At 42.6% G+C, this 24941-nt stretch overlaps 2 protein-coding genes across 3 annotated transcripts; both read right to left on the bottom strand.

Annotated features, from left to right (window-relative positions):
- Positions 1-5245: 5245 nt before the first annotated feature.
- On the bottom strand, positions 5246-9657 carry LOC117270985 (E3 ubiquitin-protein ligase rnf146-like). Its single transcript, XM_033649041.2, has 2 exons — positions 9485-9657; positions 5246-8880 (listed from the first exon to the last, which is right to left on the bottom strand). The coding sequence occupies exon 2, from the start codon at positions 8877-8879 to the stop codon at positions 7812-7814; it is 1068 nt and encodes a 355-aa protein (XP_033504932.2). The 5' UTR covers position 8880; positions 9485-9657; the 3' UTR covers positions 5246-7811.
- A 2123-nt stretch (positions 9658-11780) lies between these two features.
- LOC117270986 (R-spondin-3-like) lies at positions 11781-18951 on the bottom strand. 2 transcript variants are annotated; one of them, XM_033649044.2, is made up of 5 exons: positions 16655-18951; positions 16108-16299; positions 12523-12603; positions 12248-12394; positions 11781-12130 (listed from the first exon to the last, which is right to left on the bottom strand). In XM_033649044.2, exons 1-5 carry the CDS (start codon positions 16722-16724, stop codon positions 11931-11933), a joined length of 690 nt encoding a protein of 229 aa, XP_033504935.1. In that variant the 5' UTR covers positions 16725-18951; the 3' UTR covers positions 11781-11930. The 2 variants fall into 2 exon arrangements, with proteins under 2 accessions (XP_033504935.1, XP_033504934.2); XM_033649043.2 differs by having other exon boundaries at positions 12523-12663; positions 16655-18949.
- Positions 18952-24941: the final 5990 nt, after the last annotated feature.

Genomic DNA, 24941 nt, shown 5'->3' with positions numbered 1-24941 from the left:
CGATGTTATTGAAAAGATCCCCGTTCACACGGAGCCGCAAAATCTACTGGAAATGCTGTAGTATGCACGCCAGGCCAATGACACCACGGCATGACTCCATGTGCCTGCGCTGAAGCGCCTTCCTCTACAATGCGGTGATTACAAACCAAAACAAAGAAGACAAAATGGCGAAAGCATGCACAGATAACTTTGACTGGATGGACGACGAGTTTGAGTTGCTAGAGTAACAGATCTACACTTCACTTCAAATCAACAGGGTGAGCAGCACAAACAGAGCTTGGCATTGTTGTTGTGACGGTCGGCATGCCTAGTGACTGGAACCGTAATGCGCATGTGTGAAAAGTCTCCGTTTTCAGAGAAACTGCATATTGCAAGTTTACATGACAATGGAGACGCTGCCATTTCCAAAAAGTTGCACTCTGGAACCCGTTTTCAAAACGTTAAGTTTTCAGGCACCCAAAATGCAGCTGTCACCAAAATGCAACTAAAGTTTACCGTTTTCAGTTGAAATCGTTGTCGTATAAACAAGGCCTTAGAAACACTAGAGTCTTAAACATCTGGCAAAACATACAAATATACAAGATGACAAGTGTTTTCAAGGAGCAAAAGCAAAACCAGTGCTAAATAGAGCAACATAAGTACAAGAGTTACTGAAAATGAAAAAAGCAGACTGTGCCTGATAATCAATGTTATATTAAATATTATATAATGAAATAGATGGATAATGAGAAGAGGTGTTGCACATGATGTTGAGAAAATATTAAACAAGATATTGAAAAGTAGTAATATGCATCATATAAAGTAATAGTGCACCTAATGTTGGTGAATATTGTTGTCAGTCTTTGCCGCAGAGGCTATGGGTTCTAATGGGGAGTTCACGCCTGGCTCATAGGAGAAGTCTCAGCTGGTTACAGTTTGTAATCCTCAATGCAAGATGCCACTATATCCAACACACACTGCTCCTTTAAGGAATGGTTTGACATTTGGGGAACTATATTTGTTTACTTTCTTCTCCTCTTAGAGTTATGGTGTGTTCGCAGGGAATGCGATGTGAGCTTTATCCACAGCGAGATTACAAAGTACATGCCTGAAAATTCTGTCTACATCTTAAAGTCTTACAGTCTTCTTATCATGGGGTTTTCAGGCACCCAGCACAAAATCCAAGGAAAATGTAATAATATGATAGTTTCTTGAGCTGTGTCTCGACTCAGAGGCTGCGGCCTTCGAAGGCAGCATTTGAAGACCAACTGCGTCACATCAGCACAACCAAGGCTGTCCTTTAAAATACGTCCAAGAAATGCAGCCCTCTTTACCAGAATTTGGAGGATGCAATGGATGAATCCTTCACGGCCCAGCCTATCACAAGATGCATTGTGCACTGGTGACGATTATATATTAAATTAAGTTGTGAACTAGCTAACGGTTAACTGTTGTTAACAATACTATTAGCTAAAAGCACACAGCTTAAACAGTCTTAAGTTTATTTGAAAACGGTCCATCAGCCTGAAATAAATCAAACAGTGGTGTCTCCGATGGTGAATCATCTCCTCAAGTATTAAATAAAAATGAGCAGTCCTCTGCCTCTAGGCTCGGTCCCTAAATATACTGTGTATTTAACAATGTCTGGGTCCATGATTTGGGGCTAACTAACTTACTAGCTTACTCCTTCTGTCAAGCGCAGCTGGTTACTAGGTAACAGGAATGCCAACGGGTTGGGGCGAGAACAACTGGTGATGAAACCAGGAAATCCTCCACAGACCAGACCGTCCCATTTCAGAGAACGTTCAGTTTGGCTGATGGGCTCTTCAAAAGGACGTGGCCGACGTCGACCACGAGGGCCGCGTCCTCAAAGGCTGCAGCCCCTGAACTGAGACACAACTTTTGACAGAGTCCAGGAAGTCACTGAGTCACACCACGAAATAGTAACAGCACATGATCTAATGTAAAGTCACAATTATAGTGTGCCAGAAACCACAATATAGAGGTGCTGACACTTTGAACAAAGGCAAACTTTTTAATCTGATTCTAGTATTTACGCTGACCTAAGCTAAGCTAAGCTAATTAAGTTTACATCATGCCATCAGTAGGCTATCTTGTGCTTCCTACAGAACATTTCTGTCTATAAATAAAATTATATTTTTAATATCTAGGTCAGTGTATGTAATAAAGTGACCCATAAAGTGTGAAGTAAATTCCAGGTTCAGATATCATTTAATATCTGACCTTTCACAGCCTCCTTCAGATAGCAGAAACGATAAAACACAAACCAAAAATGGCCTGTGCAGTCATACTGTATTACTGTACTGTATTTAGGAATGAAGAATACCCATCATAAAAACTTTATGATTTTAGAAGTCATCATAGTAAAGACGTGACGCATCGATGTTATAAATGGTTCAGTAGCAGCAGGCTTAGCGAGGCGTGTCACTTGATAGGCTCTAATGGTGTTAGGTCGATGATGGTTACAGTAGGAGTGAGGTCATTCCTGGCTCCTGCAGCAGTGAGATACCCCGTCTGTGAATCTCAGCATTATGGTTAGAAATACTGATGACATACTGTACACAGACGCACAGACGCAGCATGCACAGCTGCAGCAAAGAATCCAAATACTAGAAGTTCTAACTGCAGCGTTATAGTGACACAGATACCGAATGTGCTACACAAACGGGCGCAGCTATTAATATGCACGCATGTTTATCATTTTCTCACAGAACAAACAACACAAACACTTAATGGACACAACCGGTCGACCTTGTTCAATAAAAACAAGGTCGTAAATAATCCATGCAACAACAATGCTCTGCTGCGGGCCTCGGGGTGCCGAAAGACGTGGGTCTGACAGGACTATTTATGGAGGGATTGGAGACAGCCGTGTATTTTCTGTAGCGTGAAGAACGAAGCTACACGAGGTATTTGACCAGGATATGATAGCACGTATGAAGGAGTTAAAGGGCAGCCATGTGTCTGAAAACATATAGTAGTGTTGTCTCCTGTCTCCTGTCTGTCTGTCTGTCTGTGTGGACCCTCGGATGGCCCCATCACATGGAGCAGCGGTCAATGACTTATCACGCATGCTAAGAAACACACGCTCAATTTCTGTCTTATTTTAACTCAGACGCAACGTAATTGTCCTTCGCATGGACAGATGCTGCTCTGTACAGGTTCAGTCTAAATACAGTCTGTTTCCATGATGACATAAATCTGTCAGAGTCTCACAGTGTGCCAGCTCATGTTATACCCTTCATATTATATATGACATATGCTTGATCTACCTGGATACAGCCTCAGCATGCACGTCCTGCTGCTGAGTTCGTCACTGGAAGAGTATCCCACATATGGTGATGTATGAAGGTTTTAAATGCTTACGTGTGAAGTTGATGGACTGATTTCATGATCAGTGGGCTTAAGTAATTCAGATATTATCAGTATGCTCATCGGCACCTTGGATCACCATAGTTAACACAACAGGTGGACATTCAGTCCAACCTCATCACATATCAATGTTTGGTCATTTGGTCATGGACCTTCCATGTCCAGATACAACGAAAGGTACCCTGGGTGTGTTGGTTGTTGACGTTCTGGGACGTGGTATCAACTTCTGCTTGTTACATACACTGATTTTCACAGGAACTTTATCGTTTACATACAGTCTCTTTCAAAACAAATGCACGTGGTTGGGTTTAGGAAAAAAGAACAGGCTTTAGAATCTTATGGGACACAAACACTGCTCTCCTGGGTGAAAGTCGTGTTTGTTGGACCCATCCACCACCTGTCTGTCCCAGTCTACTTGGACTTTCGCCGCTTTCACTTTTGTTCTTGTCCCGCCATGTTTCCCCCTGATATCACGCTGGATGTTAAACTGATACTTAGGTTTTGTTCAGCAAGATAATCTTTACAAATCAACACCACTTTTTTGATTATTGAGGCCTAAATGTGATAACCAGAAGTAAAAGCTAATGTTGGGCTATAAACAAACTACACCACAATTGCACAATTTAACACTGCCACTACAACAAGGATGTTCATTCGTGTTCGGTGTGATGACGTGCTGTAGTTTCATTTAGCATTTTATTAGCAACCATCTTTTTTAAGACACACTGAGGCTTCAAAATTAACAAGTGCGGTATTGACTGAGAAATTTTACAAAACATTAAAGTTTCTTAAACTTGTGTGAACAACAGACCTTATTTCAGGCATCTTACCAAAAACCTATTCAACAAACTGAATTCAAGACGAGGATACCGGAGGTGCAAAGACGCAAACTCATTTCCAGGTTTCAGGACTCATTTCGTCACCACTTTATGGAGAGCCCGAGGCATATTTGAGGATGTAGGTGCAAATTATATCCAAAGCAGAATCACACTGTGCATTCCAGTACCCATTCTACCGTACTATATACTACGCCAGAAAGATTTAGTATATCCCAATACTTACTTGGCTTTTAATTGAACTATACTGAATGTTGGAAAATACATGTTTTTTGTTTAAAAACTTTCTTTTAAAATTCTTTTCCATTAGTCTTTTCTTGGGGGGGGGGGGGGGGGGGGGTGCATTCTGTTTGTATGAAAAGTGAAAGGACTTTTACTGGTTGCAGAGTATTGTTTACAGTGTGGTGTAAGTACTTTTACTCAAGTAGAGGATCTGAATACTTCCTCCACACTCATGACAGTTACATGGGAGGTCTGAAAAGGCCCTAGCCAAAGTCTGGCTCATTAAGACGTGTTTCTAATTCAGGTCACAATCCATCTGCACACTGAGCCTGTGGTTTTGTTCAGCTGGCAAATACTCAAGCTCAGATGCACTGGTGCAAGTAGTCTTGCTCTTTCCCAAAACCTGTACATTCAGAAACTTAAACTTTAGTCAGCACTGGTAACTGTGTATCAACTAATCACAGTCCCAGTGCCCCTGTTGGCAGCATTAGATAAGACCACGGCAACACAGTTGTATAAATAAGTGATGCTGTACGCAGGGAGAGGATTGACAAAAAAATGTTATTGCTCTCATTGGCAGGTTTTCAACCACCCAACTTGTCCAGAGCCTCAAACAGGTGGTGTGAAGCACTGCTTTATCTGTGCAACAGCTCCATCCTGTGGACTCTTTAGAACACTGCGTTTAAAACTAGGACACACGTTGCAAACAGGCACATGGATCAGCGCCACTTTTGTTTCCAACTTCTTCCCATAAATCTGTGATAAATTCCACTGTGTATTCCTCCACTTATAAAAAAGACAAATCATCCAACATATGATTTTAAATTAGATATTTAATAACTTGACAAAACACCACAGAGGCAACACCACACAGACAGAAGTTTGCTTTAGGTAATTCACATAGTTAAGACACCAACAGTGAGAAGGTTGACAGTTAAAATTATAGCAGCTGAGGCAAAAATGGAACAAACAGAGTGCGTGAGGACAGCTCGAGATCGTCCAAGTACATGTCAGTGCCAGTGCTCTGATAGTAGCCCCATCCAGAGTACTATGACAAGAAATAGAAATCCAAATGTGTCTCTCTACATATATAGCCTAACACTTTCCAGTGGTTCTGCCAGTAGGTTTTCAGCACCCAACACCGCTCATGACAACACAAACACATGCCATTATTAAAACAAGACTTTCATACTAAAACACAGGGAACACAGCCTCTCCTCCCCTCATAAACATGTATACACACACACACACAATCACACACACAAACTCCAGCTTAAATATTATTAATTAGGTCCTGTTGAAAACTTCTTACTTCAAAAAATCTAAGCGGCAAAGCGGATAGGGTAAGCAGTTTTAACGCTCTGTAACTTGTACATAAGCTGCTACATTAAGCTTGATTTTTACACCATCAAAGTATCAGCCAGGTTAACTGAAAGATCAGAGAAAAGGAAGTTGTGGTTTAATGTGAAAAGAGGTTGTATTGCCATGTCACAAACTGATGTAAAGGCAGTGACAAATGACCAAGAAGTCACCATAGTCACCTTTTTTTGGCCTGAACAAGAGCCTGTTTCCACCTGGTACCATCATGCGTCTTGGGTGATCTGATCCCAAGTGGTCAGCTCTGAGTCCGTCTGTTCACACCTGACGTTAGAGGGCGTCTCCACATGCATCTCGAGTGACCACTTGTGATCAGATCTCACTTCCCCGCTCTATATGCAACTGAACACATACGTCATTGCCGTTTGCAAAGACCAAATGTGTTGTTTTTAACTGGCAGGAGATTTGTCTCGCTGTGTGCACACATACAGCCTTTACTCAATACTGCTGCAGAAGGTCCATGCTGGAGACAGCTGGTTTTACACTGCTTGATCAAGGTGGTAATGTCACGCCATCATTCCACCTTACTGTTCTGTTTAAAAGGTACGATCACAGAATGAGGGGACAGAGTTGCCACGCCTTTAAGCTGGCAGCAGAGGTAGTAACAGCGCCGATTAAACATCTGTGTAAAAAGGACAGCTGGCAGGACGGGGTGGATGTGATGTTTTGATGACGTTAGGTGTGCGACCCCAGGGAGATTTATAAAGCAGCTAGAAGCAGTTAGCAGCTAACTCAGAGAAGAAGAACAGCAGCAGAAAATGTCCACGAATTGGTGAGACAATGAGGTCTGGAAGTTCCTTACTCTCCAAGCAAAGGACGAGAGTAAATGACTGTTATTGCCATATTATCCCATTATTACTGTTCAGAAAGCACAGCCGGTGTATATGTTATATGTCACACTAGAGGTCGACGCTGTTGTGATACATGTCACAACTGTCACACTCTTGCTTTTAGGATGCAAGCATGCTATTTGAAATCACACACTAGTACAGCACAATGTTGTTGTTTGCTTCTGTGTAATAATACAAAGGTGGCATAAAGCTGGGACTTTGTAGCAGCCCTTTAACGTGATCCCTGTGTAAAAAGGACCAGTTAGCATCACACAGCTAAAGCTACCTGATGGTTATTAACAGGTTTAACGTCAGAGTCGAGCCACTGCGATGTTAGTGTGAGTTTGTTTGGCCCGGTCAATAGCTGCTGCTGTGTTAGCTCATGCTAACCTCGCAGACATTGAATTGACCGTTCACCAGGAGCAGAGTGTCTCAAGAGACGGTCTCTCAGCACTGCGTCAGTGCAACTGCACCACCAAAAGTGTTCTTATTCGGTGAGGCGTCAGATAAGCAAGTACATCAGCGAAGCAGGTATTCCTTCAGTGTGGCCCAGGACACATTAGCGCACACACTGCTGAAAGAATGTGGCCATTTGCGGCCCAGACCGCCTCCAAATGTTGTCTGGGTGATCCAATCTCAAGAGGCATTTAGGAGGCATTAGGTGCACTCACATCTGTACTTAAAGCCATCCACCTGTGATCCGATCGGCCGGGACGCATGTTAACACCAGGTGTAAACACAGCTCATGAATGTTATTCTTGACTACATAACCTGTTGCTAAGAGCGATGTATAACTACCACTGTTCACACTGTATTGCTGGCTAGTTTTTGAAGTCAACAAAAGGCTTTAATTTGTTTGTTAAAGGTCCCTTGAAATGGCTTTGATGTTGTAACTGTTTCAGCATTTCTGCATGAATCATACATTCAATTTGATGGAGATTTTTGGATACCTCAAGAATATTTTACAAAAATAAGTAAAATACATTTTAGGATCATATTTGGCACATGATCGATGGGGCAAAATAAATACAGTGACTTAAGTAACAACACAATAGATGTATTTCTCATTTCACGGGACCTTTAAAGATGCATACTGGTTTTCAAACTTTTTTGCCGACCTGATTAAAGTTTAAGCACTGTCATCTGCAGAACAGATTTCAATGTCCAGTCGCAGTCACACTTCTGTCACAGTGCACTGTCCATCAGGACTGCGTGAGCGGAGACTGAGTGAAGAGCTGGAGGGCCCGCCCCTCGGAGGCATCCTGGCTGGCTGGCTCTCTCTCAGTGGCCTTTGCCCGTGTCTTCTCTGTGGCACTGATCCTGCTCTCCCTCTCTCGCACTCCCTTTCCTCCTCGCTGTCACTGCTGCCGGATGCGTAGTCATACGTGTGTAGCTCATCGTCTCCTTCCACCTCTTCACCTTCTGGCTGGCTGATTAGGAGCTGGGAGAAGGACTCTTCCAATGTTGAGGGTGAGGGAGGAAGGGGACTGGTAAGATGGCGCCCCAGGAGTGTTGGAGGTCTAACAGGGGGGAGAGATGCCATAATCCCAAAGGATGAAGACTGTGATGGGCCGTCAGTGTCCGATCCATCAGCTGAGCTGATGCGTTCTGTTGCAACTGGGGTGACAGCTGGTACAGCAGGAGTGGGAGCAGGATCTGGGTCTAACCTCAGTCCTGCAACTCCCTTCTTGGGGATATCGACTATGTCCCGCTTTATTTTGCGTCTCCGCCCATGCTCATTCCGCCGATACTGCACCATGTTCTCCAGGTCGGCCACGTAAAGAAACCCTGCAATCAGCATCTCCGTGCTCTTCCTGCCCTTGGCGAAAGCCTCCTCCAGCTCACGGCTGGTCCTCTCATCATACTGCCACCAGCCGTTGCGCCCCTCATAGTACCACGCATGATCTCCACCTGCGATCCCTCCACTGCGGCTCATCCCTGCAGCCACTGCTTTCAGTTCCTCAGGCGAGAGGAGGACGGGCCGCTCCAGGAAGTCCTCTGGGACTTCTTGTCGGCAGAGAGCGCAGCGCTTGCTCTGCCAGGAGGCACCTTTCACACACAGGAAACAGAAGACATGGAAGCATGGGAGGCGTACGGGGTGGACGCAGGTCTGCAGGCAGATGGCACACTCCGGGGTGGAGGAACTGGAGGGGTCTGAAACAGATGTGTCTCCCACTTCCTCTATGAGCTTGGAGGAGGCAACAGCATTCACTGAACAGTCCACTTCTCCACAGCCTGCCATTCTGCAAAGAGAAACACAGCTCCGTCACAACAGATCTGTCTGGAAACACTTGCATTGTATCACATGACTGTAACTTGTTAACTGAAACGGGGATGTAATTTGGAGCAGCTCCCAGTTGACATGCGCTGCTTTGTTGATAATTTTGGGAACGCCCTCATAAACACACAACAGAAAGTTAGGGTTTCAGCAAATAAACATCACTGAAATGAAGTTTACAAATAATGCTAGTTTAGGAAATTTAAATACGACACAACTGACTGGCTGGTATCACTGACTGTGCTCATTAGGAGTTATATCAAAGGCCTCTTCTGTCTGACACAGATATCGCGCTAAGCTAACGTTAGCTAACCCGCTAATTTGCTACTTACATTACAATAAATATATTTAAATATATATGTGTGTATATATTCCTGGCAGTGACGTTAGAGGCGCACCTGTTTAATGTGAAGTAACACTGTCACTAAGACACTGTAAAGCCAATGTCAAGCTAACATTCACCTAGCTAACGTTATGCTAACGCTAGTTTGACAGCTGCTGTAGCGTATGTTAGCATGTTAGCTGTCAGTAGCCTCTTAGCTATGTAACGTGTCTGTTATTACACTCACCTGAACACTGGGTATCTGTAGAAGCGTCCTCAGCAGTAGCACAGGTGGAGAAATGTATGAAGCTGCATTTATGTGTTATAAAGTTGTGTATGACAGGTAATGACTGCGTTATGGTCGGCACAGTGTTCCGGCCAAAGCCCGACTGAGTTCAGTGCAGCTGGATCGGCCTCACGTCGTTCACAATGTGATCCATATGATGTGTAGATCTAGTGTTGCTGCGTACAGGATGTACGTGCGTCCGGGTCTACTTATTGATGACAGCAGATGTTTATGACTCGTGATATGAGCAGATGAGGAAGAAATAAGCAAGTTGCACTCATTTATTATAAAAAAAGACAGCATCTCGATTGAAGCAGAAATAGTATAAAGTCTATGGGTTATATCAATGCCCATTAAATATTTTGCATACGAGAAATGTTTTGTTGTGTCATGTTTATATCGCTTATTTCGTTGCATAATACCCAAACTATAGGCTTATAACATATTCTAAAAATATCCACACATAAAATATTGAACAATGACCTTAAAAGGAAACTACGCCCTAAGGGACCGTTCTTTACTCATCAAAGGCTGAGGTGTGACTGTGCTTTTTTTTTTTGTTGTCGTTTTTTACCCTCCCCAAAGCTACAATTACAGTGGGTTATGATTTGCATACTTTTTTTTTTTTTACTTTTAGTAGGTACTGCAGCTGCCTTTCATAAGTATGTACTGTTGCATGCAGTATGCACGCAATCAGGATATACTACTGAGACGGAGATCAACCTGGAGATTTGCTGTTGTTACTTTGCAATGTGTGTAGTTTGACTTAAAAGTTATGACTGCACTGATTGTAGGTTCGAACATATTATATTTGTGACAGTGAAATTACATCTGCAGTTTTCTGTCAGTGAGTTTTTAGTTATGTAAGTTAGTTTGTTGTTTGTAATATTTATGATTATTTTGTTCACCTAAACAATAAATATTCCTAATATTACTATTCGATTAGTCATCATCTGTTCAACGTGATGTATTGTCCACTGTGCAGAGGACTGTGGGTCAGAATAGCCAGAAAAACATGCTGGGTTGCACACTGCAAAATCAGACCTTTGGCAAACTGCTTTTGACATACTATGTATTGGGACATACTAAATCTTTTTCTGGCATACTATGTAGTATGGTAGTATGGGGATTGAAAAGCAAAGCCATTTTTCCTTGAGCTTCCAGAGTGACTGGCGAAACTTGCCTGACTCTCCCCTCACCATAAATTTGTTATTATAAAGACAAAATTTTGGAGTTGAAAAAAGATTTGGTTTTTCGCTCTTACCATGCATGCTGGTAAATTCGTGCAAACGGTTTATTTGTGACAAAATTTTAAATGAGACATGTAGATATAAAGGAATTTTGAAGAAATAAAACTATTTTAAGCTCAGCTTTGGTTATGTTTATTTTCTGACAGAAGGGTTTGTCCCACATAATGTATCAAGAACTGTCTGACATTTGAAAATCCAACAATAATTTCTGTTATTAAAGTTTCTGGGTGTGTTAAATGGTGTAATTTTGCCAATTTTTAAAGAAAACATGTCGTCTGAACCTGCATGTTTTTTTTAAAAATTCGCAGCAAAAAAACAAACAAACTACAGCTTTTTAAAAACAGCCAAAATAAAGTAATAATAAGTCCCAACCTATTGAGGTTGGCATCCCCCCTTCTTTCCACTGTTTGCATGTTAGCATTTCAAAATCCCCTCTGCTATGCGAAACAAGAACAACCTCTGAGCCAACGATCTTTATGCTGAAAATGGCGAGTTTTGGCTGAGATTTGGATCATGCAATGAGGCCTGCTTTGTTCTTTTGCTGAATTATTGTGAAGCTCTACAAAGAATAAAACATGTGAAAGCACCTCGGAGAAGGAAGACTCTCTCGCAGGACTCTTACGTCTGATTTTGATGTGCCACATCTTTTAAAATGTCCAGCAAACTTTCTGTTGCTGCTGTCTCCATAGCTGCTCTCCTCCCCCGCGAGTTTACCCAGGTAGCACAAGCTAACAAAAACGCAGTGCTAACACCCTCCTAACAAACTCACACTGATACCAAAACAGCTCGACTCTGTCGTTAAACTCACGAGTAACCGTTGGGTAATGTTAGCAGTGTGATGCCTCCCCCCGACACAATTTTGCCTGGACACCATCACTGCCTCCTGGGCTTAGTGCTACCCAGGACGACTGTGATTGGTTTAGAGAAATACAAACAACCCAGATATTTTTTTTCCCCACAGCAGAATGATGAGGTAACATAACCTTATCACGGTCAAGTATGTTCTGTTTGAGTGCATAGAAAAATGAGTTTTATTTTAGATGAGTACATCTTCACAATTTACAATATTTTAATCAGCTGATATAAAATGTGCAATAACAAGTGGAATGTCTCTGCGATATCTACAAATGGCCTTTAAGGCACTCTCGTTCCAGTTACTACAACCTACGTCGACTCTTAGGCCTCTTTTTGATGACACACTTCCTAGCCTCTGACACATGTGGGCAGGGGTTCCCGTGGACACTTGGAGACCGCAGAACCTGTCGGATACGTGTCTCCTGTCCCCTCCTGTACGCCCCCTTTCTCTTTTTCCGAACACATGGACCCCAAGCTGTCCATCCCCCGACCTCACAGTGCACTATGAGGAGAGAGATGAGAAGGAGAGAGATACTCAGAAGAGGCGAGAGGTGAAAATGTAATCACTGTATCTGACATCTCAACTGTGTGGATGTCGGTCAGAATGTGTTTCTCTCACCTCGGGGGACGCACTGCATAAGCTGCACATCAGGCTCAAACACCGTCGGGCAGGTGAGATGGCACTGACTGTGGAGGAAGTACAGGTCTGCTCTACACCTCACACACACGTTCCTCCTCACACACACCTCACAGCCTGGAGAGCACTCTGAGGCACACAGAGACACAGAGAAACATCTTACTGTAGTTCCTCTGACATCATGAACCTCAGAGCATACATAAAGACACATACTGTACACACATCCTCCACAGGTAACATGCTGCACAGTGCCTCACCTGTGCATTCTCTCAGCACTGCGTTTGGCGTCAGCCCATTTGGACAGCTGTTTTCACATTTGCCCCGGAACAGGAAGTGACCTGGGTGACAATGTGTGCAGAAATTTTCGCTGAAACAGGAAGCGCAGTCTTCTTTGCACCCTGCAGATCAGTGAGAATGAACTCTGGTTAGCGTTGAGTGGCCACAGAGAGTATTTTTAAGGATGACTTAAAGGGACAGTTCACCCTAAAATCAACAATACATATTTTTCCTCTTACCTGTAGTGCTGTTTATCAGTCTAGATGGTTTTGGTGTGAGTTGCAGAGTGTTGGAGATATCAGCTGTAGAGATGTCTGCCTTCTCTCCAATATAATGGAACTAGATGGCACTCAGCTTGTGGTGCTCAAAGTGCCAACAAATACATTTGGAAAAACTCAACATCAATGTCTCTTTCCAGAAATCATGACCTGGTTACTCAAGATAATCCACAGACCAGAGTCCTGCACCAAGTCGGGTATCCAAAATATGCATTTATGTAAATTCACGGTTACAGGTACAGGTTAAAATTAACTGCATGCATTTTTCAGAATAAAACAAATGAAAAAGATGTGCAGTATAAGTGTAATTTTTGACATCTTAATCACTACTATCAAACCGCAAGTCCCCTTATTTGAGAGTCACGGACACAAGTTGGAGGACTCCAGCGGTGAAACTTTGCAGCCCAAGGATGAGATGGCAGCCGACAATGAGTTCAAGACCCCCAAGGTGGATCATTTTGAGGTTTTATGGTGGTGGAAGGAGCATGCTAATATGTTAAAATGTTTCCTAACCTGGCCGTGACTGCGCAGAATATTTTCACCATCCTGGCATTGAGCGCAGCCAGTGAAAGAGACTTTTCCTCTGCTGGATTTGTAATTCAAGAACGGAGGACCCAGGTTAACGTGAGTGACTGTAGCCTGTGTGTGTTTAATCACAGGTGTGGGTCGGGTCGCAGGACTTTTATTAACAGGTGTGGGCGTGTGCGGCTTTAACTCTGATATAATGACGGGTAACGGGTCGGTTCTGGTACCAAGCTTTACAGGTATCAGACCCGTGCAGGACTTTGCCTCAGACATTGTTGTGAGCAGTTTCATGTAGGAACTATTTTCTGTCTACTGAACTACATCGGCCAACTGTTTAAAAATTATATCAAAATTAGACACACTTACATCCATTGATAAATTTAAGGGCATCATAAAGAACGTGGTGACAGAGACATGTGCTTGTTTTTCTCAAGAGGCCACTATGTTTGAATAGTTGTTGTTTTATTGTGGATTTTTGTTGTATTTGTTGCATTTTAAATGTGTTTTGATTGGCTGCCACCTCGGCCTGGTCTTTCTTGTAAAAGATATTTTCAGTCTCAATGGGACTTCCTGGTTAAATGAAGGTTGAATAAATAAATCACTGCACAGAAGGAAGCATGCATATACTCATTGACAAGAGGCTCATGCTCATTACAGCGTGAGATGTAGAGATTAATGGCATCCTCTTTGGCTGAGCTGTAACGTTAGCTAACTCAGCCAAAGAGCATGGATACCAAGAGGCGAAGCTCTGTTGAATTTTTGCCAACAGCCACTAGGGGCGCTGCCGCCATTTTGGACTGTTGAGCTTGGACTGTTGTGCCCAGACAACATGCAAGATGTCAAGCAGAGAGGAGGAAAAAAGTAAAAGAAAACAGTGTAGTGCAATTAACTGCAACAACTATCAGTGGAACACCCCGCACCTGGCCTTCCACCGTTTCCCAAAGGATCCCGACATTTAAGAACTCCTGAGGTGTAAGTTTTAAAGTGTTTTAAACTTGATTACGCCTTCAAAATCACCCCATAAGCCAATCTACCAAAAAAAAAAAAAAAAAGATAATATATATATAAATATATGGCCTCTTGGACCATTTATATCAGAACTGATTACTGCTTTAGCATTAAAATATATCATATTAAAATAGCCTATATATTATTATTATTATTATTATTATTATTACTGTCCCCTTACTGTACAAACTGTAAATAAATCCTTATTCCTGACTATGTGACATCGCCATTAATGTGTTTCTAGTTAAAATATTGATTTTTAATTTTTTGGTAGATTGGCTTATGGGGTGATTTTGAAGGAGTAATTAAGTTAATCTTCTCATAAGTGGATGTAATATGTAGAGATGCCATCTCGGCCGTTTTTCCTCGTTTTGTTTTTTTTAAAGTCTACATTTTGCCTTACAAAAACGTGAAAAAGCAGCTGTGACCAAGCTTTCACAAGGTGAGTAGCATTGTAAGCATAATTAATAGCGATATATTTCAGTTTGTCTGTGTGTTTTTGTATGCAAGCGGGTCTGCTGCGGTCTGCTGACAGTCCAATATGGCGGCGGTAGGACGAAACCATGGGCGAGTCTGTTGCTATGGGGCGTTCTATTGAGCTTCGCCTCTTGGTATCCATGCTCTTTGACTCAGCTGTGCTAGGTGAGCCAGAAGTAGATGCACACTTCCCTCTGTGCGGTGATGCAACTGGCCGGTGCAGTTCATGGGCACTTGAAGTTGGGCACTGAGGGAGCTGCAGCACCCCCTATTGACAAGGGGTGGAACAACACAGTCTGAAAATGGCTGGCCTTTTTACCAATACTCCTGGACTATCTAAACATTTGTTTTAAATGTTGAACAGAATATGATGAGGTGCCTGTCAGACAACATGAAAAAAAAAAGTTTTGAAAAAATTTAAAACTGAATTAATGCCTTTGAACTGATGTGACGTCTTCACGCTGGGTCAAAGTGCAAAGGTCAGGGGTCAGCGAAGGGTTAAACTTGGGGAGAGATTTGCAGTAGCAGGACCCAATTAATGGAGCAGACAGGCTGAAGAAGACCAGAAAATTGCCAGGACAGTTTTGGAGCTGCTTTCTAGACCCATAAAATATCTTATCACGTGAGGGACTCCCACTGCAAGGACAAAGCCATCAGGATGGAGTTTTATGTCAGTTAACGTTAACAATAGAGAGGACAACGAGCCGAAGTGAGACTTGCCCAGGGGATGTCAGCTGATCCAGTGAGGAGACAACTGGATGCCCAACTCCAGAGAGAAACTGTGTTTGAGGTGAGGGAGCCACATTCTTTGGTCAAACGGCTGTTGGAACCACCGATGTTAATATGTCAAGAAGTTTTCCTGTAGCACCTGTGAGCTCATGCACATACATATTCATGCACGAGCTATATACTGTGCAGCATAAATACATCCCCGCATGCATGGTGTACTTCATTAGAAAGAAAATAGTTCCTACATTAAATTGCTCACAACAAGGTCTGTGGATTATCTTGAGTAACCATTAACCACCATATCTTGAGAACTGTCATGATTTCTGGAAAGAGACATTGATGCTGAGTTTTTTTAAAAGTGCCATCTAGTTCCATTATATTGGAGAGAAGGCAGACATCTCTACAGCTGATATCTCCAACACTCTGCAACTCACACCAAAACAATCTAGACCAATAAACAGCACTACAGGTAAGAGGAAGAATATGCATTTTTGATTTTGGGGTGAACTGTCCCTTTAAACACTCTTGCATGTGTCCACTCATACTCACTGGTGCAGGTGCTGATGTGCGGAGAGCGTGTGCCATAGTGACCCCGGGGACAGGAGGACAGACAGGTGCCCCTTTGCCGCATCCCGTCCAGCTCCAGGTGGAAGAAGAGGCGAGGTTTACAGGACAGACAGCCATTCAGGGCCGAGCACGTCGCACAACCTGGCAGACACAGTCTGTTCACGGAGGAGCTACCTGTGGATTAAAGGAATGTGAGAGGTGTGTGTCTGAGTTTTATATTCTCTCTGCGCTCGTGCAAATAAAATATAATATCTCACATACTCTGTGCTCCATTTACAGAACTAAATTTTACAGGCAGCTTTTTATGAGCTCACAGACAGAGCCAAGCTCTCAAATTTGTAGTGTGCAAGTGGGTAAATCCTCTGGAAATCTATGAGCACATTGTTCCCTGAGAGCTGAAGGAGCACTTATTGTCTCCATATGTAGTGTCTGTCTACTGTTCGCTATCTCCCACCGGAAAAATTAGGATAGATAAGGCACATCTCACAGGAGCCATGTCAAACAAGTTACATTCTGCATGAATACTCACGTCTTGTGTCATCAAGGCCTTTCGTAAGATTCATGAGGTGCAGAATCCAAATTAATGATGATATGCGCATTTTCCTTCACCTTCAGTTCAGCATGGATCCAGTCAGCAAAGACACCTTGCATCACATCCCAAACCCCACGATGAGCGTTTCAGAAGTCGTCTCCATAAAGGTTACTCACATGGACTCCAGTCTGGGTGAGAGAGCCGTTGAGTGCAAATGTTTTCTTGCAGAAAAATCCCACGTGCATTCCATGAGGTCACTGAAGCCGGCAGAACGCCATGAAGAACGCAAACAGCAGAGGAGCCATCATATGATAGTCGCAACCCAGATCTAATGGACGTTTGGGTAAGCTGCTGTGGGCTTGTCTCTGTTTCCCACACACACACACACACTCAAACACACTCCCAACCTCCTCGACCCTCCTCCTGATCTATTATCACGGCAGTGTCTCTTTACAGAAAAGGAATTACACTGTGATTTCTACACGATGGATCTTTTATCCTCACGTGTCACATACTCTACATTTATTAGCTCACTAAAGTTTACAAGTCTGTCTTTTAAAGTCTTTTGCTTATTGTTACTTAACTCTGATGTTTGCCCTTGTGGCTTTTTTTTTACTCTGCCACTGTTGTTGTTCCTTAGATTTTCATTCTAGCTATAACTCCTCAGTCTGTATAGTTCTGTATATAATGTTTTAACTTTTTAATGAGTGCTACAACCCTGTATATCCTGACTGCATGATGACTTGTCTATGGATGGCAGTGATCAGTACGAACGCTCAATTAATCAATTCAACAGAAAAATTTAAACAGAAAATTACCTGGCAACTTATTTTGATAATTGAATGTTCACTTTAGTACTTTTTGGAAGACAAATAGCCAAAGTTTTGCTGGTTTTATGCTTCGTAAATGTGAGAATTTGATGCGTTTCTGTCGTACAAACTGAATGGCTCTTAGACTGTTGGTTGAAGATGTCACCATGCGCTCCAGGAAATTAAACGGGGCATGTTACACAAGTTTTTTTGACAAGAAATTAATTGATTAACCGAGACAATAATAGGCAGATTATTCGCTAATTAAAATAAATGTCAGTTCTAGATTAATAAATGTTACGTACTAAGTATTGACTTCTCAGTGAAACAGAAAAAAAATTTGTCCAGTAGTTAATCTTTTGAAATGAACAATATTTGCACAGTCAGAGATTCTGAATTTTTCTTGAGGTAGAAATTCCTCTTTAACAATTTTTTAAACGTGGTCAATTAAACAAAATAAACTATTGAAACAGAGAACTGTATGAATCTTAAAGGAACACTTCACCCACAAAATGATAATTTTTTTATCAGTCACTTACCCCATGTGTCGTTGAATTCGTGAAGAAACAGTTTTTCTGGCATGCCTCCACCGTGAACGAAGAATCCAAAAAGGGTGAACATGAATGAATGAATTGCAGTGAAAGGGGGAGCTATGTTTAACAACAGAAAAACTATCATAAAACTTTAATTAATAGCCCGGGCTATTATTTGCTTAAATCACTGAAATCAAGAGGCCTTTATTTGGGACAGGCGTCTATATATTCTTGTTACACAAAACTGTTGCTCAGCAAAGATGGGAAATACGATCAAATAGTTTATTTGAACTCGTATGAATATTACTTGTATAAAAATTAGGCTTTGGAGAACATATCAATTATGTGTTATGACACTTGTTTCACAGCAACCTGCATACTGACACAGCACAACTTTATCCTCTTAAAACAATACTTACAACTTGGATTAAGTTTTATGAAAAACACGTTTGATTCTTTTGATCAGTGGATCCCTATGGACTACAGGAATATAAATAACTTACCGGGTAATTGAGGAATGGACACGTATTCTCACTTTATGACAGCTTCAGAGGAACAGAGTCACCACTTATTTTTCGTCATGCCGTTAAATCTGAATGACTTTCGGTCTTCTCTGGTGCTCGTTGTTTCAGTAAAATAAAATCAACCAAACTAACGATGTGTAGCATCTCCATATTGACCAAAGTGTAAAAAATGTATATTTGTATGTATGATCTAAGCAGCTAACTAATGTTAGCTCAAGTGGGTCGTCAACAGTCCGGTTTTATATATCCAAAGAACCTCTGTAAAAATGAACTGCTTGGCAACCACACCAGGCTTCTAATAGAGACGGGCCTTTATTCGTCAAAATGTGTAGCCACAGCAGGCTAGTAAAAGGGACTGGGCATTATGGGACTAGGCTTTTAATTGATTTTTTATGGTATATCAAAACATCTCACACAACTCATGCTGTATAATCTAGATGTCATTTATCCAGTTGTATGCTCAGTACTTCCCAAACACATGCATTTTTGTTTAAAAAAAAAAATCACTACTCAAAACACTTACACATAGGAGTAGGCACCTGGGCAAGCATGCGCATTTAAAGAGTTCAAATACACGCTTGCCCCAGGTGTGCTAATTATCAGTGTGTGAGACTGTTCATGCGGAAGTGTTTTAAATAGTGAGGTTTTAGCAAAAATGCATGTGCTTGGGAAGTACTGAGCATACAGCTGGATAAACGAGACTTGTATTATACTGCACGAGTTGTGTGAGAGTTTGTAAGCAGATGTTTTGATATAGTTTTGCTGTTGTTAAACATGGACCCCTATGACGTCAAGAATTTTCTGTTTTTGGATTCTTCGTTTACCATGGAGGAATGTGAGAAAACCTTTTTCCCCCATGAATTCAAGGTGACACAGGGTGAGTAATTAATATACAAATGGTCATTTTGTGGGTGAAGTCTTCCTTTAAAACATTGTTCAGAGGTGAGTGAAACAGTACACATTCCTCTGTCTTAGTCCCATCTTTAAATCATACACTGTCTGCTCAGCTGAATGGCAATCGGGGTGAGTGTGTGACCATGACAACAAAATATCTCCTCATTTGGTTTCATTTAAAACAATAAAGCACGGCTATGTTTTTGAGGCATGTCATCGCAAGATCAACACCAGCTTTTCGACGTCTTCTCACACGGGCTGGATGAAGTCATAGTGATGGAACAGAAAAAAAACTAAAAAAAACATCCATCGCAGAAAAACAGCAAATACCACGTGCCCTCACTTTTCAGATTTAGTTCAACTTAAGCCATGATGGGGCGCTTCATGTTCTCAATGAAGACAGGATTTAGGAAGTGTAAACCACAAACACAGGGTGATTTGACTACCACCCAATGAGAAAAGAAAACTAGAGAGCTGGAGGTGTCAGAGAGGATCTGTGATTCCCACAAAAACTCTGGAAGGCGATAAAAGTCTTAAGCTCCGGAGGATTGTTGTTTGGCGTCCCGGTGTGTATTATCGCCTGTTTGGGAACTCTGTGGTTCTCAAAACAGATTTGAACTCTCCAGCATTCCCCTTCCTGGAAATGGTCTCCCTGTGCACTTCACGAGTCTTTGCGTCAGTCCATAATCCTTTCAGAGCCTGTCACATCTTATAGAATCAAAATTTGGGTTTGTTGCTTTTGCTTATTTCTAAATATTTTGTCATATTGTTGTTCGACGAAAACGCCTCCTCAGGGCTGAACAGAAACAGCGACACATTCGAATTCATGTGCTCCTGATTAAGAAAGGCTCAGCCAGTTATCATAATAACATCTCTGCCAGAACGGGCTGCTGTGCTTTCTTGGGCTTGTCTGGAATAAAGTCAAAAGTGGAATCAGCAGGAGCTTTACAGTGGGATTTTACACTGGAGCTGATTTATCTGAGAGAGACAGGGCTAAAAGTTACACGCTGCCAGACGGAGGAGCTGGACAGGGCTCCACTGGCTGGCTTAAATCGTCAACAGGTGCTCAGACGCAGGCGAGGCACGGCTACTTCTTTATTTTGATAGAGGAATAAGAGTGTGTTGCTCAAATCCCCCGAGAACGAGAGCGAATGCAGAGAAGAGGACGATAGAATAACACCTCTGGATGTGCAGCCAGCTGCTGCAGAGCAACATCATCCATCAATCTGTGTGCAGCAGATTTATAGATTGTGCTTTCAGAGCAAATATCTCCAACAGGACAGTGTGAAGTTCACTAACAATGTTTTACATTAGATAATGTATGCAGATGCACCGTCAGCAAAAAGAGCTGTGTCATGACAAGATCTGAATCGAGCAGGGAACAGCAGGGCAGGTGTCAGGGGTTCAAAGGTCAGGAGGGTGGGGCTCCACAAACCCAGTAACACCTCCTCAACCTGACTGGGAACATAAACACGACAAGGCTACGCTCAGCAGGGAGCCAGATCAGGTTCTTGAAGACAATAACCGCTGGAGGCCAAAGAATGTCTTCACTGCCAGAGAGACGGAGGGGAAAAGGAAAATGATAAAGATGGAGGACAGTGAGCGAGGAAATGAATAACAGTGACTAATTTTAACCATATGGACGACATATAGCTGTAATCATGTTCACATCATCTAAAATTAAAATACATGCACTGACGTTAACCCTTGCATTTTGTATTAAAGAGGAACTACGCCCATTATTAAAATTCATACATGTTATTCCTGTAGCTTAAGACAGTCCAGAAATATGAATGAACATGAACAACTCTCTTTCAAATCCAAAAACTTAAGTGCTGAAGCTCAAATTTCTGATGTCATCGATTATAAAGTCCCGAACTGTTCTGTCGACAATGGACTGGAAAGATGTTAGAGATACCACTTAAGGGTCCATCCCAATACTCACACTTCACCTCAAAATTGGCCCTAGCCCTTGTTTTTGTGCGTTCCCGTTAAGGGCTAGGGTGTCCCAAACTTTAAGGAAGTGCTTTTCAGCCCTTAAAATCCCCACTTAATTTGAAGGGCCATACGATGCACACTTATGAACCCATCTCAACTGAGGGGAAGATTGATTGTAGTGATGTAGCCGACATGAATATCTACAGTTCTCCGTGAAGCCTACGTCGACGATACGCGTGACGTAGGTGAACGCGCCTGTTACGCTAATTTACAAGAGGTGGCGTCCCAATTCGTAGGTAGAATTCCCTACCCCTTCATCGTTAAGGGGAAACTATCTGGCGAGTGCACTTGAAACCAAGGGGTGAGGTTAAAGGTGCTGTATGTAAGAATGTGGCCAAAACGGTTACTGCACTCAAATTCAAAATACTGCCGCAAGTCGTGTCCGCCCCCCCTCCCCTACAGATTTGAGGTTGCTGGACAGTGGCACACTGGAGACTGATTTGTTTGCCCACGGGTGGCTACCGTGGCAGGGCCGCGTTGCCGCGTCCTAGATCTTCGGTTTTCCAGCGGACCATTCGAGCAAGTCTGACTTCTCTGCTGCTAACCCTGCTGCCAGGATACAGCTGAGGAGGAGCCGGCTGCTAATGCTATGTACCAGGACACTGCTAACGCTGCTGCCGGGATACAGCTGAGGAGGAGCCGGCTGCTAATGCTATGTACCGGGACGCTGCTAACACTGCTGCCGGGATACAGCTGAGGAGGAGCCGGCTGCTAATGCTATGTACCGGGACGCTGCTAACGCTGCTGCCGGGATACAGCTGAGGAGGAGCCGGCTGCTAATGCTATGTACCGGGACACTGCTAACGCTGCTGTTGGGATACAGCTGAGGAGGAGCCGGCTGCTAATGCTATGTACCGGGACACTGCTAACACTGCTGCCAGGATACAGCTCATGAGGAGCCGGCTGCTAATGCTATGTACCGGGACACTGCTAACGCTGCTGCCGGGATACAGCTGAGGAGGAGCCAGCTGCTAATGCTATGTACCGGGACACTGCTAACGCTGCTGCCGGGATACAGCTCATGAGGAGCCGGCTGCTAATGCTATGTACTGGGACACTGCTAATGCTGCTTGCCGTGCTGCTAACGTTTGTTTCTCAAAAAATCAGTCGGGTCGATGACCCACCTGCACATGGGCTACAATGTGTGATCGAAAATGAATAACAGTTGTAAGTATTCTAAATGTCCATCCCCGTCTAGCTATGATGCTAGTTAGCCAACTTTGGCTAAAGCTTAACGTTAGATGTCGAGGAGAAGAGTGGCTACTTTGACATCCGATTTCAAATTCTTCTCCGCTTTCAACCGTCTCAACAGTTCAATAGCATCTCCTATATAGACCCTTGCTTTGCCTCGAGTTTTGCGTTGGTGTTTTTGGGAATCATAACGAGGTCGTTTGGGTTTAGTCACACCGTCAGCCACTGTAGCTCAGTCGTAACTGACTGTGTGACTGTTAGACGGCGGTGGGTGGCGCAACAGGCCAAAACACAAATTCAAAACATAAACATGATTTGCGGACTGTAAAAATGTTTTTTAAATGCGAATATTCTGGCTGTGCTATTGTTGTCGGTGAGATCAGTATGTTATATGAACATTATTCCTTAGTCTCTGTGACATATTAGGAGGATTTTATGACTATTTGCTTTAGATTTCTTACATATGGCTCCTTTAAGGGAAGAGAACTGGGATTGGCCCTTATACCCCTTGTCTACTGACATGGAACAGGTGCACCTAATTGTGAACCATTTGGAGCATTTCAACCAAAAATAGGTTTATTTTACTGGAGGGACTGATACAACAAAGGTATCCTAAATATTGGATGTCTCTGTCTCTATCTTTAACTCCTTTGAGATAATGAAGGGTCAGAAAAATGATTTCTGGAGATATCTCCAACTCAGAAACTTACTAAACTGACAGCTAGAAAAATTACATCTAGAGCTCCTCTGCTCCCACATAGTAAGTTTAATTTATAAGTACCTTATATACAAATATGGCATGAACACTGAAGGGCTGAAAATTGTATGGGAAAAAGACTCGGGGGTTACCTTGGACGACAATGTCTGGAGTACATTAGTAGCGCAGATGTCTCTCCCAATGAGAGACAGCAAATCAAAGCTGACTCAATATAAAATTTTCAGTAGAATTTATTCACTCCAGCAAAGCTGCAGCTGATGGGTCTGTTACCATCCAACTTGTGCTGGAGATGCAACTCCAGCTTTGGCAACATAGTGCCCATGTTTTTTGGTTGCCCCTCATTGGTTACTTTGATTTTAGCGCTGCTCATCGTGGACTATATTGCTGTCATTGTTCATTTAAGTCAAACCATACAGTTTGAAAATGAGGCGCGGCTCCAACTAGAAAACAATGTTTTGATGCATTGGATGTGCTGAATGTGCATATTAAGGCAGTACAGGAGGAGGTGCACATTAATAATCCTCCAGGACTGTAACATGCTCATGTTTAACCCAAACAATGTGTCATGTGACTGCAGTTGGCTCAGATCCAGGTCGGAACACGTTCTCACCACAAACCAACCGCACCAGAGTTCATTTGTAACCGGACTGAGACCACCTCTTCAAGAAGGTCTCAGTCCGGTTGTTTGGGTGCACACCTGAGTGTGATTGCTGTGTTCACACCTGCCCAAACGAACCACACTTAAGTGGCAAACAAACTTGAGTTCGATTGAACCAAACCAAACAGGGCAGGTGTGAAAGCACATGATCATGTTCCACACATATTTAACTTTCCAAAGCCATCAAAATAAGATATTGGGATTCTTAATTATGCGGTGTTCCCCTTTCAATACTTTGATCTATTGTTTTAAACTGGGTTAACACTTTAAAAAAGATAAATGTTGAACTTAGATTGATGGTTAAACCGTCCATTGTCACGTCACCACCTGCTACCAAGGTCCTGCTGCAGCAGAAAATGCACATGACATCGTTTTTAATAAAAATCTAACAGATACCGTATGATCTGGGCATAAAAAAAGTTTAACTTTGAACTTTTCACTTCTCACACACCTCAGAAAGTAAAAGTCTGGCTGTGAATAACCCTGCAGTGATAAAGGTATGAGCAGGATAGCATCGCAGCATGCAGATAATCTATGTAGCGTGAAGAAGGGAGGAATTTGGGAGGAGGCTGAGCCCCACGCTCAGTGAAGAAGCTGTGAAGCATGCAGCTTTAAAACACTGACCATGACGGATGGAAGGAGAGCAGGACGGGGGACGAAGAGATCTGGAAGCACTAACATGAGGTGTCCACAACTTTGAGATCAAAGCTTAATACTCTCAACACTGCTGCACAGTATGTCTTCATTGTATTTTTTGAACACTTTTGAATGTGACGCTTGATCTGATGGCAGCAGTTATGACTTGATTAATATCAGTAAGCTGTTATGTTAAGCACCGCAAGTTTTGGGGGCTGAGAGGTCTACAATATGAGCCATTGTAAGATTCACAAGAATTTAATAAAGAACAAAAAAAACTCATGACAGAAAAAACATATATACAAGGGATAGAACATAAAGGA

This window comes from Epinephelus lanceolatus, chromosome 13 (genome assembly GCF_041903045.1).
Source record: "Epinephelus lanceolatus isolate andai-2023 chromosome 13, ASM4190304v1, whole genome shotgun sequence".
Taxonomy (NCBI): domain Eukaryota; kingdom Metazoa; phylum Chordata; class Actinopteri; order Perciformes; family Serranidae; genus Epinephelus; species Epinephelus lanceolatus.
Note: the sequence above shows the minus strand (reverse complement) of the source record. Positions and strands in the feature narration are given on the sequence as shown.